General features: G+C 46.1%; 1 protein-coding gene across 4 annotated transcripts in view; it reads left to right on the plus strand.

The window, feature by feature from the left end:
• Positions 1 to 6651, plus strand: part of TLDC2 (TBC/LysM-associated domain containing 2) — a 514922-nt gene extending 508271 nt beyond the window's left edge. For all 4 annotated transcript variants that reach the window (XM_069652113.1, XM_069652112.1, XM_069652115.1 and 1 more), the window contains one exon: positions 5579 to 6651. In XM_069652113.1, coding sequence (XP_069508214.1) covers positions 5579 to 5714 — 136 coding nt within the window. In that variant the 3' untranslated portion in view covers positions 5715 to 6651. The remainder of the gene's footprint in view (positions 1 to 5578) is intronic.
• Positions 6652 to 18579: the final 11928 nt, after the last annotated feature.

Genomic DNA, 18579 nt, shown 5'->3' on the forward strand with positions numbered 1-18579 from the left:
AGCTTTTCGGTCGGACTTACGACCTACCTGCAGTTTTCCCCTCCTCTCTTGCAAGGCTTTCCCCGTCATCGCCTGACACTTCATACAGGCCTCCATGTCGTGGCCTTCTCCAAGGCACCATAAGCACTCTCGGTGCGGATCGGTAATCAGCTTTTTTGAGCCGCACGATTTGCATTTTTTGAAACCCGATTTCGGGGTTGTGGTCGGCGTCGATGACGAAGACATATTTTGTTATTTATTCTTTCTTCACAGAACTCGAGGCGTGCTGAATCTCCGAAGCAACGTACACTGCGGAAAAACGGAACTGAGGCCAACGGGCGCCGCGCGTGCTATTTATACACCCGATGACGTCACCCTTGACGGAGGCCTTCGAGGGACCATCGACTCGACGACATCGACACACGGCGCCCTCTGCCGAATTATTTTTTTTCCGAAGCAGCTGGAGCTGGATGGAATACATCAAAGATGAGGAATACATTGGAGGACACAATCCACTCGAAATGTATTTACTAGTTATATTGTTCCCCAATGAGAGCGTTTTTATATAAACAGACAGACTCTGACACTGTACAGATGATAGATGAACCTTTTTCTCAAGTTTTGGCCCTTTTGGCCGAAGAGTTATCTGTCAGATATCCTGACACATATTGACTTGATCTCTGGACTACCTCAGGATTTATTGCCCATTCTATTTGAGGTGTTTACACATGACTTTGAAATGTCAAGATGTAGCTCTGTGGTGCTTCCATGCATTGGTCTTGGCCAAAATGTAAATCGAGACACTAGAAGCCTTAATCCAAACCCTTGTGGGAGGGTTGAATCCAAGATCTTGTGACCATCTTGCCAAAAGGAAATGTCCATTCTGAACTGTCTGATATGAACACGTAGACTGTAATCTGGAGTGTATTTAATAATCTTTATATCTGAACAGATTTTTCATGTTTGTTGTATTGTATAGCTGGGTCTAGTCTTCATAGTGCATCGCATTCCCTCTTGTGAAACCCCCTATGCTCCCCGCCTTTAGATTTAATTTCCTCCTCGAAGCACGTTTATGAACTTTGGCATAAATAGTTTTACTGTTGCCGGTCCATGATACCACATTTCGGGTCTATTATGTTTTTACTTGTCCCACCATTTGGACTATTGGAGCTTTTTCCTTCTTTCCTTTAAACTTGGTTGGCTTGAATGGCTTGTGCGCGAGGGCCGTCAACACTTTGTTTAGATCCTAGCTCACAATTGGCCAAGAAAACGAACACCCTTGGGGCACAGCTGAGGCCAAAGGGGAAGACTTTGTACTGCTAACGATCATGGCCTATGTAAAACTACACTGAATGGTGCTGAGGTGGCCAAATGGGGATGTGTAAATATGCATCTTGCAGGTCCACAGCTACGAGCCAATCACCTGGCTGAAAGGATGCTCAGATGAGTGCAGGCCTAATCATGTTGGGTAGGAAGGGTTGCAAGAATAACTATTGGGGGCCAGACCTAATTGCTCCTTCTGTGGTGCATTTATAATCCTGCCCCAACACCTTCCCCACCTGTTTTAACCCCTTAATCCGCCACCCATACATAACATATATATTTTACAAAATTCTGTATTTATTTCATTAAAAATATTTAGGTAAAAATGTTGTTCGTTATTTTCTCTTTAGTAAAATCACTGCATACCGTCTTGCCTCCTCCATCGATCATGGAAGCGTCTGGAACCTCCTGAACTACTCCTGAAGAACAGGGTTTATTTGGGGGTGGAGGTTTGGTTAGGGCCGGTAAAGATTTTGCTGTTTGCACACTATTTTCTTTTTATTTAGCTCCTCATCCATATCTGGACTGAAGAGTACCACCCCAAGGGTAGGTCAATAATGCACTCTTGCATGTCTGACTACAACTTTGATCAGTGCTTGTCTATGTCCATACTACTAGCGGTTGTGTCCACATGGAGGTAGAAGGACTCCATGAGGTCCTGTGCTACCTGTTTGGCCTCTGCCAAGCCTGAGCTGAACCTTCTTGGAATTCAGTTGGGAGGAGGTAATCGTAGTCACCCAGCTCTAACCAAAACTGAAGGATGACCGCTGCCATTGAAACTAAGGTACACAATCTTGCCTGTCTGCACTATCTAAGAGGCAGTCTACTCTCCCCGGAACATTTTGTGAGGAGGAAGTAGAGGATGATGATGCTGACTGACTTTTGCCAAAGAGAGTAGCTGCCAGCGTTATTGTGAAACAAGCTGGCGGATTGTTCATTGTGCACCACTTTTTCATAGGACGAGATTTGTACCTTATGGGCACCCTTTTTGCAACTGGTTGATCTGAAAAATGTTTCTGCCAAATCTCAATGTCTTTCCCAAACACACCTGGCTGAAGGTTTATGTATGCCTGATATCTCTGTGGCATTCCTCAATAGCATGGATGAAAGGTCCCCTTCGTTTGTGGACTTTCTGAACCTTGAATCCAAAGTTATTCCATGAGCACCTGTATCCTATTGTACACTTTAACCAACAAAGTTACTTCCTCAGTGCCATCTGACATGCCATCATGGTCGACCGGTGTATCATCATCTGGGGGCCCAGGAGGATCTTTTGGGTGTGGAGAAGGAATGTGCACCCCAGCTTGAGAGCCTCTGTCCCCCGTTGGATGAGGCAGTGAGGCCTCTACTGTCACTTTATGAGGAACTACAGGTTGGCATGGAGGGTCCACTGGCTAAGGAGTCGGAACCAGCACCTCCTTCTTGAGGTTCTTAAAGCATTGCTTCATGGGTCCAAAGTGCATAAACCCCTGGACTCTATTGAAGAACTGGTCTTCCCTTGAGAGCCCTTGAGTGAACATCTCTGGTGAGGATCTTGAGGCCCAATTGCTGGTGGGCACGGAGAGCAGAGGAACAGATTATAACCTCACACATGGGGCCTCATTACGGCCCCGGCGCTAAACCATGGTGCTATTAGCACCATGGTCCATGCCGGGGTCCGCCATGGTGAATGGCGGAATTACCGCCCCATTCCAAGGTTGGCGGGGCGGTAATTCCCCATTCACCATGGGCCCTTCCCCATTCCTATTTTTGGCCCATAGGGCTCAATGGGAATGGGGAAGGCGCTAATTACGGCACCGTAAATTACGGTGCCGTAATTAGCTCCTAGGTCCCTTTCCGGGTTGGTTTTTTAACGCCTGCTAAAAGCAGGCGTTAAAGTGCAACCCGCAAAGGGACCTCGTAATCAGGCGTTAAGGGTTTAACGGCGCCAACACCTTTTACAGCGCCGTTAACCCCTTAACGCCTGGGTCGTAATGAGGCCCATGGTGACCATTCTACCATGGGGGGGTGGGCTGAGGGAGACATTGCTCTCTTTCACTCTGTATTTGCTCTGATGTATCCAGAGATGTTTCGCTGGGGGAAAGGCCAGTATTTGACCCAGAGTCTGTGCCAGCTGTGGTACAGTGAGCCATAACATTGTGTATGGTGGATACGGACTTGGGCAACGTACAGACCACGATGCCCTCTGAGGAGCAGGGCCTAATGCTACCATAGGCCTCCTAGGGCCCTTTGTGTTTACCAGGTGATCGGAGTGTGGAAGGTCTCGGACCATGCTCTGGTGTGAGGTGAAAAGCCCCCAGGAACAGAATCCCTGGTACAAGTATTGTCAGGGGCTGGAGCCCGGTACCAGACCCTTGTGAGTCCTTGGCGATGATGCTGGCAGATGTGTCCTCAGACACCTTGGGGCATACTCCGGTAATGCAGTGGCTAACCATGATAGGCTCCTGAAGGGTGTCACCTGGGAGGGGTGCAAAAGTAAATAAAGTTGTGCTCACCCTCCTGAACTTGACTTAGCTCTTGAGGTGATCTGGAGCCATCGCCCGAGAGATGTCTTCCCACCACGTCAGTCGAGACTTGAGGGCTTTGAAAGAAAGTGCAACACAGAACGCACAGGTTTCCCAGTGATGAAGCAGTGTGAGGGTGCGCGGTCAAGAACGACTTGTTACACCAGGAGCAAACAGAAAGCACTGCTTTACCCGGCATAAAATGGGAAGGATGAGGGCAGACGCAGTATAATGCTAAATGAGATTTACTAAGGTGAAAAAGAAAAAAGATAGGTGTGTGTCTGGCGAGGAAGAAGGAACTCAGGAAAAGGAGCGCTAGAGGCTGGGTTCAAGGCGTGGTCATGGTATGTGCACCTGGTCTGCTCCCACACTCTTTCTAAATTCTTAAAGGGAAAACGCACTGGGCTTGCTTTGGCTCCGGTCCCATCCTCGCTTCACAGGAACTCCCATAAGTATGGAGGAAAGGGGACGAGACCTAGGGGTAGATTAGGGTTTCCTTGGAAGGGGACTCAGGAGGCAGGATTCAAAACAATGATGAAGATGGGTCCTGGAAGACGGAGGAACCTGACCAAGCAGATTCCGAAGGCTCATAGGGCATAGCGGGGTAGCCAGCCAGCAGAAAATAATCCCCACAAAGGAAACAATTACAATGGTGGAGGTGAGCCAGGACGTCCTGAATAACGGAGGTGGGGTAGTGGTGTCGCACAACCCTTATTAGTTATGGCTTCCAACCTCAAGGTGCACAACCAACATGGTAATTTGGGAATGCAGCAATAAACAGCCCAGAAATTGTCCCACGATGGGGGATCGGTGCCCGCTCAGTATGGCGGACCGAGGGGCACAGTGGGGGGGGGGGGGGAAAGCAGATGAGGAACCACACATCCGGCCGCCAAAAATAAAAACCGGAACTATGGGTAAGGACACGGGACCCAGCCATTATGGTCAGACATGGTACTGAAATTGCAGCAGCTCTGAGGCCAAATCCTCTAGTAGTTAAATATATCTGCAGAATTTAGGCAGGGTTAGGGACTGCCCAGTTACACCCAAACACACATTGGAGGACCCGCTCACGGCAGCCAATCACACACACGGCCGCTCAAGCACAGGTTTTGGCAGCTAGACCTAAAACCTGCAAACCCCCAGGTCCACTTACGCAGCATGCATATTGGCCTGTCTAGGTATAGGGCCTGTTCTAATCAGTCCAAACCACTACTCCTGGTGCAGGGCTGGGTGCACAACAGGCATTTTAGGCCTGCCTCATGGTTTTCTCTAAACAAAAAAAGGAAAGGCGCAAAAACAAGAGCAGGACTTAAAAATACCTTAGTAGCCCAACGGCTACCTGTAAGGTACATAGAACTACTATTGTGAGAAGTCAGCTTGCACCCGTGATGGAGCCAAAACTAAATTACAGCAGCCACCACTCAACGCTAACACCAATATATGGCGATATAGTAACAGCAGGTCCTAAATGGAGGGTTTATAAAGCACCCCTGTCCTAGGAGCCATATCGGACACCATATTACCATATACAAAAGAGTTGCAGAGGGACTTCAGTAGAAGTCTCTCTGACCACAAAAAGTCAGAGGTCCTAAAAAGCAAGGTGCAGGGGGAGTAAAAGGTTTAGGGATCCCATCAAAGGGACAGCTTAACCTCCAAAATGGAAATCTGCCAAATCACACAGAGAAAAATCAAGGTCTTGAAAAGTGCTTCAATATACTCTTTACAAACAGTGGCAGCTAATGCATTAATTCTTCTTTTCTTTCTCTTTCTAGTGGTAAATTTGGCCTGTGGCTGGACGGTGATCTATACCATGGAGGGACATGCAGCTGTGACACCTTTAACAATGACGTACTTTCAAAGAATGAACAATTTTGCATAAAGGACCTTGAGGTTTGGACCTTCACATGAAAAGCAGAAGCATCTGTGTAGATGCTCTATTTAATATTCTTCATCCAAGTGCCACCAATGAACTTAAGACTCGTTTTGACTTCTTGACCTGAATGTTCAGATATTTTGTATACCCCTTTAAGACACACAGAAGGGGACTTGTGTAACACTACAGACAGACAATAAGGCACCAGCCATGCAAAGAACTGTCAGGATGGCAACCACACAACGTGATTGCAGTCTTTTTTTTTACTATAATCTACACCTTTGAACAGCAGCAGCAACCCTTGCATCCTCAGAACTGCAGACTCTTTTTGACTTCTTGACCTGAATGTTCAGATATTTTGTAAACCCCTTTAAGAAACACAGAATGTGACTTGTGTAACACTACAGACAGACAATAAGGCACCAGCCATCCGAAGAACTGTCAGGATGGCAACAACACAACGTGATTGTAGTCTATTGTTACTACTATCCACACCTTCGAACTTAAGCAGCAACCCTTGCATCCTCAGAACAGCTGACTCTTTCCTGGCAGTTGCAATTCCATAGTGTTTTCTAGAAGGTGGTATATAATTCCTTCAGATAGGTTTTGTATATTAAGTGAGTATTTTGACCATGTATATGACTGTTTTTATTTGTACACTGTATCTTAAATATGTACTTTGCATGCATTTTGAATTATATTTTTATTTTTATTGTGTATGGTAAATAATTACCTTTACAATATATTACTTACAAAATCATCACAACATTTTACAAATCATCACATTTTAATTTTAATATTTTTATAAAATCTAAAATGGCATGAATTACTGAATTAAAATGACCATTCAATAATTATGACCACAACACATCAATATCTATGAAACATGGTCAATAAACAAATTGTTCAAAATACAATCATCTTTTAAAACTAAGTGAGGGGGAGGTAATTAAAAGGTGTTTCAAAGCTTCAGTGCTATTTACATCCTTACAATAACTACAAAAATGTATATCTGCTGGTATCACTTTCCTTCTAACAAGCACTTCCCGAGTTGGTAAAATGTTTAAACAAAATCTTAAGAATTCTTGTCCCATTTGTTGATGGAAAAGACGCATATACACAGGAAGAGTTCCGACCTTTTTTATTTTAAAATCGTTTTTATTGTTTTAATACATAAATATGTGAACAAGATCAAAAAAAGTTCCAGCGTCAGGGATCCATCAGCAACACAATCGTGTTCCGTATTTTGAGCACAAACAAACCAGAACAAGGAACAGAAATATACCTAAGTAAAACAAATAGGATAACGGTACAGAAACGTGGAACTCAAAAATCTTGTAACATTTTGGGTCAGTGGTTGGCTAGATTCAAGCCATCTTTTTTAATGTCCATGTGGTCTTCCTCTCCTACAATTACGTTGCTTGGAGCGGAACAGCAGTCCGAGGTGCCACAGGGGTCCAGTACACATCTAGGGATCAAGTTACTCATAGCAATGATGGACATGGTACCTGAGTATTCATGGGGGTTTGTCATCTGATGAACGGAGCATTGCTAACAAAAGGGCTTTCCATCCCATCATGTAGTCTGTGGGGTCCCCATTGCAAGTTCTTTTTGTCAGTCAGCATACTTTTATTCGATATAAAAATCTTCAAGTCAACACATAACATATATCCATGTCATAAATTACAATCATTAAAATGCATGTGTGGGCTGTATTTACAGAGCTGAACAAGGGGAGAGAAATTAGTAGAGAAGAGAAACATACTTCCATATAAAATGTATAATCATTAAAATTCATATGTGAGCTGTTTTTCTAAAACTAAACAATGCAAAAGAATATAATAAAAAAGAGAGAAACAACAGAGGAGAGCCTTGCTCACAGCCTCTTGGGCACTTTGCTAAAATCTTACACTCAGGTAGCATTTGGATTCAACAGCTTCTTGCTTATCAACCAGGATCTGTGAGTAAATCGAGCCATTGCAAAAATTACATGAGTGTGTAGACTCTGCCACAGGAACTTCACAGGTAATCTGGTATCCCTGATCCCTGCCTCATTCAGAATTGACTTCAGATACCTGCTCCTCAAGTGCTTCGTTTTACACAGATTAGCATAAAGTGCAACATTGACTCTCTCGCCGCCCCACACATAACACATTGATCCGATATTGACGCATGCCAAGATTGCTTGAAGGCCGCCACAGGGAGAATCCCCAGTCTCACTTGTATGTATAGAGATTTTTCATATGGTGGTGTAATAAGATCTAAATTGGGCTTTCTGCCTGGTGAGCAGAGTTCTAAATATGCGGGCCCTTGTTTCAACTTCATAGCACCAACCGGTCCTAAATGGAGGGTTGCCTTGCCTTTGGATCACTCAATTTCTTATTGATTTCCTCCTTCCCCTCGGCTGGTTTTGGGGGTTATCCCAAAGGTCACCTTTTCCTGCGCCTTCGAGGGTCTTTTTGACGTGGATAAGCCAGTCAATTGATTTTCTTCCTTCCATCAACATCAGGTGGAATAGGGCATCTCTATATTTTTCCAGCCCTTCTTGGTTCCAGAGTCTCAGCCAAAATAACACAGGGCTGAGTGACCCCAAAACCCCCACCAGGGTTACCTCTAATTCTAAAGCTACCAAGACAGAGGAGGCGCTCTTTGATAATAGGAGCAGTTTTTTCATGAACTTATGCTCGCTAGTTGTTAATTTTTTAAGGTTGGTATACCCCCATATTTCGGCCCGGTATAAAGCATCGGGGACAGCCTGCTTTCCATATAAATCTACGGCGGTGAGATAGCCTCACGACAGTGTATTGGATGGAAGGCTTGAATTGACGCCCCAAGTTTTTCTAGTGTGGAGACCGATCCGCTCATCCGGGCAACCCAGCCTTCAGTCTCTTGAAACTGAACCCCTAGATAATCAAAATGTTCTAACTTGTTCTAGCTGTGCTCCATCGACCTTCAACGCCATTGGCCTGGCTTTTGCAAATCATGGTTTAAACACCATAACCTTTGATTTTTCGATATACAGATTCAAATTTAGCTTGTTGCATTTTTTCACAAAGATCGCCATTACATTTTCTAATCCTTTTGGAGTCGTGGACAGTAGAACAGCGTCATCCGCATAGAATAGCGCCAGATGCTGGTCCACAGCCATCTTTGGGCAATCCTGACAACCTTCAAGTAACGCGCTAATGATCTCTTGAATATACAAATTAAATAGGAGGGCGGCCAAGGCACACCCCCTTCATAACTACAAAAGAGCTGGTGTTATCACCTCCCTGGCCATATCATACCAATGCAGTATTTCCGGTGTAAAGAAGCCTAATTATCTAGGTCAGGTGGGCTGGCACATTATGTGAGATTAATAGATTCCATAGGGTCTCCCTCGATACTGAGTCAAACGCCATCGTCAGATCAAGGAATACAGCATACAATTTCATGCATTTCAAAACTGCGTATTTTTGTATCAACAGAAAAAGCATGAAGCAGTAATCCAGGGTGCGTCTATTCTTATGCAAGCCGGCCTTAAGGTCACTTATGTTATTACTATAATTCCAGTTTTTTAAGAATTTTAAAATGATTTTTCCAAACAGTTTGCCTGTACTCTGCAGAAGGGATATCAGGTGGTAATTTGCCGGGAGGTTCCTCCCCCCTTTTCTTATACAGAGGGATTATCGTAGCTTTACGCCATGAGTCTGGAATTGCGCCTTGCCTTAAAATTACATTAAAAGTATGCACCTCATCCTTAAACAAATCAACCAGGATGAGGTTGGGCCCTGTAGCCTTTCCGCCCTTCTGGGATTTGATGGCTTCCTCCATATCAGCTAATGTAAAAGACAAATACTGTACCTGTACCACGCTGATGTTCCTGCCTTGTTCCATCTCTTGAATTCTTTGAGCCATAAGCAGTATTTAGGCCCCCTTTGTGATCTGCAGGCCATTGCTATGCGCCGCTTAGCAAGCACGCATGCCAGGTCCATGAATTTATGCATGTATCTGTATTTATCTGGTCTGGGATATGTCCCCAACAGGCATTGTGCCGGTTGCCATTCATAGCGTGTGAACCCAGCCTTAACACAAGCAGTCTGGACCTAGTGCCAGAGGGCCTGTACCTGTGTACAACGCCAGAACATATGAATCATGTCTTCTCCGCTTATCACGCACCATGGGCAGGAAAAAGGTACGTCCGGATTGAACCTGGCAATTCGACTGGGTGTCGTATATGTAGAACTGCAACAGGTGGAAACGAGTGTTACACAAGACCTTTTTAATAAAGAGCACAGCCACTAGTCTCTAATACCATAGGAACTGTTCCTGAGGAAGACCCTCCATTTGAATTAGCTCCCCCAGGTCCCTAAAAGTCCCATTCTTGTACATGTCTCCCCAAGTTGCAAGTCCTATATCCTCTCACCGTCTAGCCACCACCAGTTCTTCCAACTCTAAGCAAGCGTCTGCTGTGATGGGGTCATGGGGTGAGTACAGGCCTTCTATTTTCATGATCATTACTATCTTAGCCCCAACTCGGCGTCCCAGAGTAGTTAATAGTGTCTGATGACCAATGCATTTATCTACCACCCATAGAACCTCCTTCAGTAATGCCGGATGGGCATATTCCTGTAATAATCCAGTTTCCTCGTTGTGGTCATCAGATAACCAGCATGTTACATATTGGAGCTGTGCTGCCAAATGGTAGAGCTCCAAATGTTGGAGCTGGATGCCCCATCACTGTATATTATATATGATATGGCATTTGTAATGCGCCTGTACACAAGTGTTTCTAGGCACGAAAAAGACAAGGAGGGGGGGAAACAAAGGAAGACCAAAACAACAATCTTACTAGGCCTTGTGTCATTCAGATCGTGCAAGCGCAGAGAAGCGGGAAGGGGAGAAGTGCAAGGGGGGAGTGGAAGGGAGAAGTGCAGTTAAATCAATAAGTGCAGCCAGCAGCTGGCTCATAAGTGCAGAGAGAATGGATTTACAGGGTTGAAGGAACAAATGCTTAAGTGCTGGGGGGAGCCCGGAGGCAGTGCGAGGGCAGCTGGACATGCATGAGCCTGGGCCCGAGTTCAGAGGGTATCCAGGTGACCAGTGCGTGGGACAGTCAGGAGCATCAGCAGGGGAGAGAAAGAGAGAAAGCAGAAGCAAAAAGGAAGGTCTTGAGTTGCTTTTGGAACCAGAGGAGGTTCTGCTCAAGTTTGAGACCGACAGGGAGGCTGTTGCAGAGGGAGGCCCCAGCTGAGGAGAGAGATCTGCCCCAAACTCTCTGCTTGGAGAAGCATCTGACCCTCCTAGAGTTGGACGAGGAAGAGTGGAGAGCTCGAGATTGAAAGAGAAAGTTGGAGGTAGAGCGGTCCCAGGCCCCAGAAAGCCTTGTGGAGAATGTAGAGACAGGCTTGAACTTGATCCATACAGCCACGAGGGGAGATACGATCCCTGGGCTTGAGGCCAAGGACAAGTCTCGCAGTCCTGTTCTGGATAAGTTGTAAAGGTCGAAAAGTAGAGGCAGGCAGATTTAAAAGAGGCTGTTGCAGTAGTTCAGCCTAGAGAGGACCAGAGCTCTGGACACAGTGAGCCTCTGGGGGAAAGTGAGAAAAGGAAGAATACTTCTGAGGAGGTGCAGCTGATACTTTGACTTCTTAGAGACGTCAGAAATGTGAGGAGAGGGTGGAGTCGAAGATGACACCAAGGTTCTTAGCCTCACAGGAGAAAGTAGGGAGAGAGCCGAGAGTGGGCGGCCAGCGAGAGAGAGGAAAGGAGGGAGCAGGTGTCCCAATGAAGATGATCTCAGTCTTACTGGCATTAAGGCAGAGATCGTTGGTTGCATACCATTCCGGAATTGCGGCCAGATAGTCTGGTATGAGAGAAGGAGCAGAGGTGGTTTATGGGAGCCTGATAGAGAGCTGTGTGCCATCCGCATAGCACTGAAAATTGGAGCAGAAAGTAGTGATGCAGTGGGCAAGAGGTGCCAGGTATTGGTTGAACAGCCAGGGAGAGAGATTAGACCCAAGGGGAACACCACAAGTAGAGAGAAAGAGAAGAGAGAAAATACCCCAGTTGGCCCCGAGAGGGTCGGGCAGAGAGAAAGGTGGTCAACCAGCTCAGGGCCTGATCAGTAATACCCAGGTTGTCATGGAGACGTTTGAGCAGGATGGCATGGTTGACCGTGTCAAAAGCAGAGGATAGATCGAGGAGAATGAGGACAGAAGGGAGATTAGAGTCAAGATTGGAGAGCAAGGCTTCACGGGTGTTCAGGAGAGCAGATTCCATGCTTCTGGCAGCCCTGAAGCCAGACTGGTGGTCGTGGAGGCAACCAACAGATTCAGTATGTAAATTAAGCTGGGGATGGCCAGCTTTTCCAAAGGTTTGCCAAGGAAAGGAGTGATGAAAATTGGGCGATAGTTAGCTGGAGAGGAAGGATCGTCTGAGGGCTTCTTAAGAAGGGGGTGCACAAGGGCGTGCTTAAGGGAGGAGTGGAAAGTTCCAGTGGCAGAGGAGTGATTGCAGAAATCAGGCAAGGGTGTCGATGTGGTTCTTGATGGTTCTGGATGAGCAGGGGAGAACCTGCTTTGATGGGACTTTCATAGATCGGACTTGCCTAGAAACAGCATCAGGGGTGAACAGGGAAAAGAAGGAGAAAGAGGAGGGGAGATGGCCTCAGACGGGCCAAAAGTGGTAGAGGAGGAAGAAGAGGTAGGGGAAGAGAGGGTAGACAGGATGTCCTGGGTTTTAGTGGTGAAATGAGAAACCAAGTCCGTGCAGAGGGCCTGGGAGGTGTAAGGAAAGCATAGTATCAAAGTAAGACGGACACAAGTGATCACAGTTCAAGGGTGTTTTGAACTTTATCAGGGGTGTGCAAAACGCCTGTCTAAACCTAAATCTAAGATGGAAGCAAGCTACAACCATCAAATAATAATACAGTCCTAGTGGAGACTAGTCAAATAAAAAGGGCCTATACTAAAAAAACTATTGCCAATCCTTACCGCTATGCTACAAAATAGTGTGGGGATAATGTTCACAAAAAGAAAGAAGTGTTCACAAAATGATAAGCCAGGATGTTAAGGCCCTTGGCCCCCCTTCCCCACGTTTTTAGCACGGGACAAGGTGGGTCACTCAAGCATAATACACCCTTGGGCTTCTTCGTCACGAGGTTGCAGTTCCTTTTACCAACAGCAGGGCCTTCTGTGCGCAAGTCTTTCGTACAAAGTCTCTTGCTTCAAAAGGCCTGTTGTACCAGAAACAACAAAGAAAAGTTCCTTTCCAAATATTCAAGTTGGGTGATTTACTCTTCGCCCGGGTTCCCCCTCAGCCAGGCCCACATCCTTCTTTCACAATTATCCTTCCTCAGTCAGGTTCAGAGTAACTTTAATTTGCAGGCATCCCTCAGTCTGGTTCACATTTGCCACAACAATATCTTCATGGGTGAGTTTTACTGTTCTTCCCGGACTCAGATCCCCTTTTAAACAATTAGCCCCCCTCTTCCAGGCTCAGACCAATTTCAGTTCATAGGCAATCAAAGACTTTCGAATGTGCTCGGGTGTCAACTTAACCTGCTGCAGAACCACTTTGATTTCACTGTTCAATATTTTAATGCTCTGGGGGTACCAAACAGAGACCTCCGAATGAGCACCCACGTGGCGCCGGACCGCTCTGTATGTCGTACATATTTTGGTTTCAGAAAGTTCAATTGCACATAAGTTCTTTGTTCATACAATGCTGCCACTTGCAACCTTGAGCATAATAGTCTGGCCTGCTATCAGTTTCTCCCGACTCACAGGCTGTGCTGAACGCGTTGGAATTGCTTTGCTGTCGGAGTCAAAGACAGTACCATGGTGGCAATCGCTTCTCCCCACCTTGGCTATCAATGCAGGACGGCCCAGTGTACCTTTGACACACGCTACACCATTTGTCAGCTGTAATTCCTGGTCTTATGTTTAATTTCCTTGAGGTTCTTAGAAATCACGATCCTTTCTTGAAAGGGACATGGGTTACTCCCTCCTGTCGTCCTCTCTGGACTTGCCACCTTTCTCCTCGGTTTAAACTGCCATCCTGGAATAGCTGCTTCCTCATGCGTTTGGACTTGCTCAGAGTGTGCTTTCGTGCTCCGCCTTTTATCCATGTGGGGAAGTGTGATGGAAGTCAGGTGTGTGTGTAGTTATCAGTAATTGCCTGACCCTTGTGTTGGGACATAGGTATATGGCTCTGGTGTTAGTCCGTTGTCGCTGATGATGAACTGCCTATGAGAAAGTGTTTGTGTTGGAAAAGGGGGTGGGTGGTTGAGTTTCTAGATATCCTACCTGTAGGATGGAGAAAAAGGTGTCATAAGGAAGAGCATACCGTGCCTCACCCTTCAGTGCCCCACCTCCACTCCCTGAAGACCCACCATCCAGGTGATCCGCCCGCACTGGTTCACCGCCAGGAACTGGATCCAATAGCGATGGCCATGTCCTGGCCACCTGGGTGACAGATCCCCGGGGACTAGCGGGTGAGACACCTTCAGGTTTCTCACACAGGGAAAAGGAGAGGTAGAGACCTCAGCAGAATTGGCCAGCTCCAGGTTTGGATGTAGGCTTTCTTCTTAGAGAGGACAGAGAGTCTGTACTACCTTTGGAGCAGGGAGCAGGCGGCAGGCCAGTTTGTCAGGGGGGTGCGCCTGATGCCATCCACTTCCTCTCCGCCGCCTTACACTTGCATTTAAGGGTGGTGAGGTTGGAATCGTATCAAGAGTTGCACTTGGATTTGGGCTTCAAGCAGATCCTCATGACAGGGGCAAGGACATCCAGAGTGCTAAAGATTGAGAGATGAAATTTAGAGAAGACTGTGTCAGGATGTTAGTCAGCCAAGGGTGCAGCAGCAGGAAAGTGGCAGCGAAAGCCTCAACTGACACACGCTTCATGGGTCGGATGACTGAGAAGGTAGGTGGCAGTGCTGGGGTCGGCTTGGCCTGAGGGGTAGAGAGAGAAAGGTGGGTATGACATGCACAGAGTGGTCAAGGCAATTCTTGGTCTGCCCGGGCCTATAGGAATTCTCTGATGATAGAGTTTAGTTGTCGGAAGACCCCTGCAGGTATATAATAATACACATTTGCAAAGTTATAAAGTAATCTCCGCAATATTATCATTTTCACCATTGCAACCTGTCCCAATAGGGATAGCGGTAATCTGCCCCAGAAAGTCATGGAGAGTTGCACTCCCTCCACCACCCAGTCCGTGTTCCGGAAGTCCATGTCCTTTGGCCTATGAGCTATATTTATTCCCAAGTATCGAAACGTATTGACCTCCCATTACAACCGGTAGATCACAAGCGTCATAATGTTGTAGCCCCGCTAGGGGGAAGAGGCATGATTTTTTTATTGAAAGATATCCCAGATAATTGGGCAAAGTTACCTAGAACCTCCAAAATAATAGGTAGATTATATTCTGGTTTGCATAAATATAGAAGAACATCATCCACATAGAGCAAGATAAGATGTGGTAATCCCCCGGTACCACTCCTGCTTCAATAAATTCCTGACTCAAACGCCGGCAGCGGTTCCAGTGCCAGTATATATAGCATGGGCTATAGTGGTCATCCCTGTCGTGTTCCGTGTTGTGTATCCCATGCTTCCGACACCCATCTCCCCGTTTTAACCCTGGTCATCAGGTGTGTGTATAGTATCTTCACCTATCTGAGGAATCCCTCCCCAATTCCAAAGCCCTGCATCGCAGTCATCATAGTAAGGAAGGCATTGTATCAACAGTAAGACAGACACAAGTGACCACAGTTCAAGGGTGTTTATTGAACTTCAACAAGGGTATGATAAACACCCATCTAATCCTAAATCTAAAGATGGGAGCAAGCTACGACCAAAAAATAATAATAACGCAGTCCTAGTGGTGTCTTGTCAAATAAAAAGGGCCTAAACAAAAAAAACTATTGCCAATCCTTACCTCTAAATACAAATAGTGGGGACAGGGGGTAGTGTTTAAGAAAAAGAAAGAAGTGTTCACAAAAATGATATGTCAGGATGCTCAGGTTGTTGGCCTCCCTTTCCCACGTTTTCAGCATGGGACAAGGTGGTCACTCTAGCGTAGCACAATCTCTGGCTTCATCGGCACGAAGATACAGTTCAATCACTAGCATCATGGCATTCTGTGCCCAAGTCTCTTTACTTAAAGTCTCTTGATTCAGAGGGCCTGATGTACTTAAACAAATGAAAAGTTATTTACTTCTTACATTCAATTCAGGTGGTTCACTCTTTACCCCAGTTAACCCTCAGCCGTGCTCGGACCAATTTCCTTAAGTATTAACTATCGAAGACTTACGAATGTGCACAGGGTTTAGCTTGACCCGTTGGAGGACCACTTCCATTTCCCAATTCCTTTTTACAACATCTTTCAGTTGGATACCTGACAGAGACCTTCGAATGAGCACCCACTTGGCGCCAGACTGCAGGCGTCTCTGGTCATCTTCTTCAGTAACTTCTGTTTCCTTTGGTCGACTTGCTTTACACTCCTGAAGCCTCACCTTTTATACAGTTCCAGCACACACTCCTCTGCAATCTCTCTCAGCATTTTACAGAAAGGGGCGTTTGGCTGTCCATTCAGGACAGCCAGACCCCCTGTGGGAGCTGGACCTATTCAGGCACTCTGGCAGACAAAGGACAGGGGGGTGGAAAACTCCTCCCCACTTCCTGCCTGCCCAGACACTCTGGAGCCTAGGCGGGGAACCACTCTGTGGCCTACTGGATCCCGCCAAAGGCAAAACACACACACACACACAGACCTCCCCCTCCCAGAATGGTAGAAGAAGGGCTAACAAAGAACCACCATGCTGGTAATGATGAAATAAGATGGGAGGCCCCAAGTTGGTATCTGGGTGCCCCTATGGTGCATACCGAGGCTATGGACATAGCCTGCAATATAAAAAATACACAATAGTTGGTAGAACATGCCCACTGCCACCAGCCATAACTAGGTGATTGACTAAAAAGTCACAGGAGCAGAGAGAAGAGGAATACTAAGTATCCCTTCTGCACTGCACTGAAGGTGGTGTGGGCCAATCTCTCAGGCTCTAGAGTTTTGGGAGATATACTAAAGAAAGAAGCTTTCCATCCTCGTCCTCTGGAACCATGGGAGCTCTTTGACCCCTCTGTGCAAACTGGCCCCTTCCCCGTGCAATAGAGAAAAAACAAAAGGGCCGACCCCTTCATCCATGGGAAGACCCCTTGGATTGATTAGGTTGGCAAATCGCTGCTACCAACGATTTTGCTGAGGCCTTGGATGCTTGCAATTTTTCTAGGCTTTCATTGGCCTTTTAGCCAAAAAACTGCGATGCATAGAATGGCATATCCAACAAACATGACTGAATGTCAGGTGCAAACCCTGAGTTTCGGAGCCATGCAAATCTCTTGGTGACATTACTCGCTCCCATAGCCCTTCTCACAAAATCTGCCGAATCCAGGCCAGATTGGAGAGACAGGTACATGGCATCTTTGCCGTCCTGCACCTGGTTTAAATAACCTTCCCTCTCCTCGCCCTCAGAGATCTGGTCCACTGCCAAAGCTAGAACATCCCACAATGTGTGAGTGTATTTGGCCAGGTCACCAGTTGCATTTATGGATTTGAGGGCCATGCGGCCTGCACTAAATATCCTTTTTCCTAGGGCATCAACCCTTTTCCCCATCTCTATCTGAGGGGTGAGAGGGGGGGTGGATAGGCTGCAGCCTTTGAAGCCGACGTTGTTGCCTGTACCAACAAACTCCCAGGAGTGGAGTGTCTAGTCAAAAAAAAAATCAGGGTCTATAGAGGCAGCTCTGTATTTTCTTGTCAAATTCTTGGTGGTGGTGTCAAGCTAACCAGGCTCTTCTAGACTATACCCTGGAGCTAAATAGCTCCCAATACTTTCAAACCCTATTCTATCATATAATTAGTTGATGTTGGAATAGAAGTTATATTCTATGGAGATTTAGTAATGTATATGTTTTCTGCTTCTAAAGTTTTTGCATGGGTTATATGAAATAGGAACAAGAGACCCGGTTATGAGCATGCTTGACAGAATGTTCAATGACAATGCAGATGAACAAATGACTTACAACTGATCATGTTCTTTTGACTGGATGCGCCTCCCACCTATTCCTCATTTTATGATAACTCGTCCAGCGTCAGCTGCTTTGGAAAAAGAATTTGCTGTAGAGGGCACAGTGTGTCATCGACTCGAATCCTCGAAGGCCTCTGTCTCATCTTGAGCATGACGTCATTGCCAGTATAAATAGAACGTACCACGCCCATCATTCAGTTCCCAATTTTTCCCCCTCTGGTAACAGAATACCTGGCATTCCCGAGGTCAAAAGACCAGACACTTAAGAAAAGAAAAGTGTAATGCATGGAAATTCTACTGAGGAGTAGGTTGGGAGGGGCGATGAATACGTGGGAGGAAAATCCAGTCAAACGAACATCACCAGGGGTAAGTAATTTGTTCTTTGAATGGATTGTATCCTCCGAGAAATTCCTCATTTTACGATACCCTCCGAAAGCAGTATGGCATTGGAGGAGGGAGTAAGAATTTTCAAGATTTGTCATTAAAGCCTTCCCAAATCCTGCCTTTTGTCCCGACGAGGAGTCTAGACAATATTGTCTTGCACCATTTATCACTGCTTTGATAAATAACTCTTTTACAACCAATCGAGTACCGGATAACCTGAAGGAAGCCCGAGTGCTCCCATTATATAAAAAAAAAAACACATTAGACCCAAACGTGTCTAGCAACTATAGGCCGATTACAAGTGCCATTTCTTTAAGAAATTCGAGCAAGTGTGGCCTATGTACAAATCCAAAACTATCTTGAATTACACAACCTTCAACACAAATGGACCGAATAAGAGACACACAGGCGACCGAGCCATCTTCCTCTGACTGGACCTTTCGGCAG

Source organism: Ambystoma mexicanum, chromosome 3p, assembly GCF_040938575.1.
Source record: "Ambystoma mexicanum isolate Mex_15411 chromosome 3p, UKY_AmexF1_1, whole genome shotgun sequence".
Taxonomy (NCBI): Eukaryota; Metazoa; Chordata; class Amphibia; order Caudata; family Ambystomatidae; genus Ambystoma; species Ambystoma mexicanum.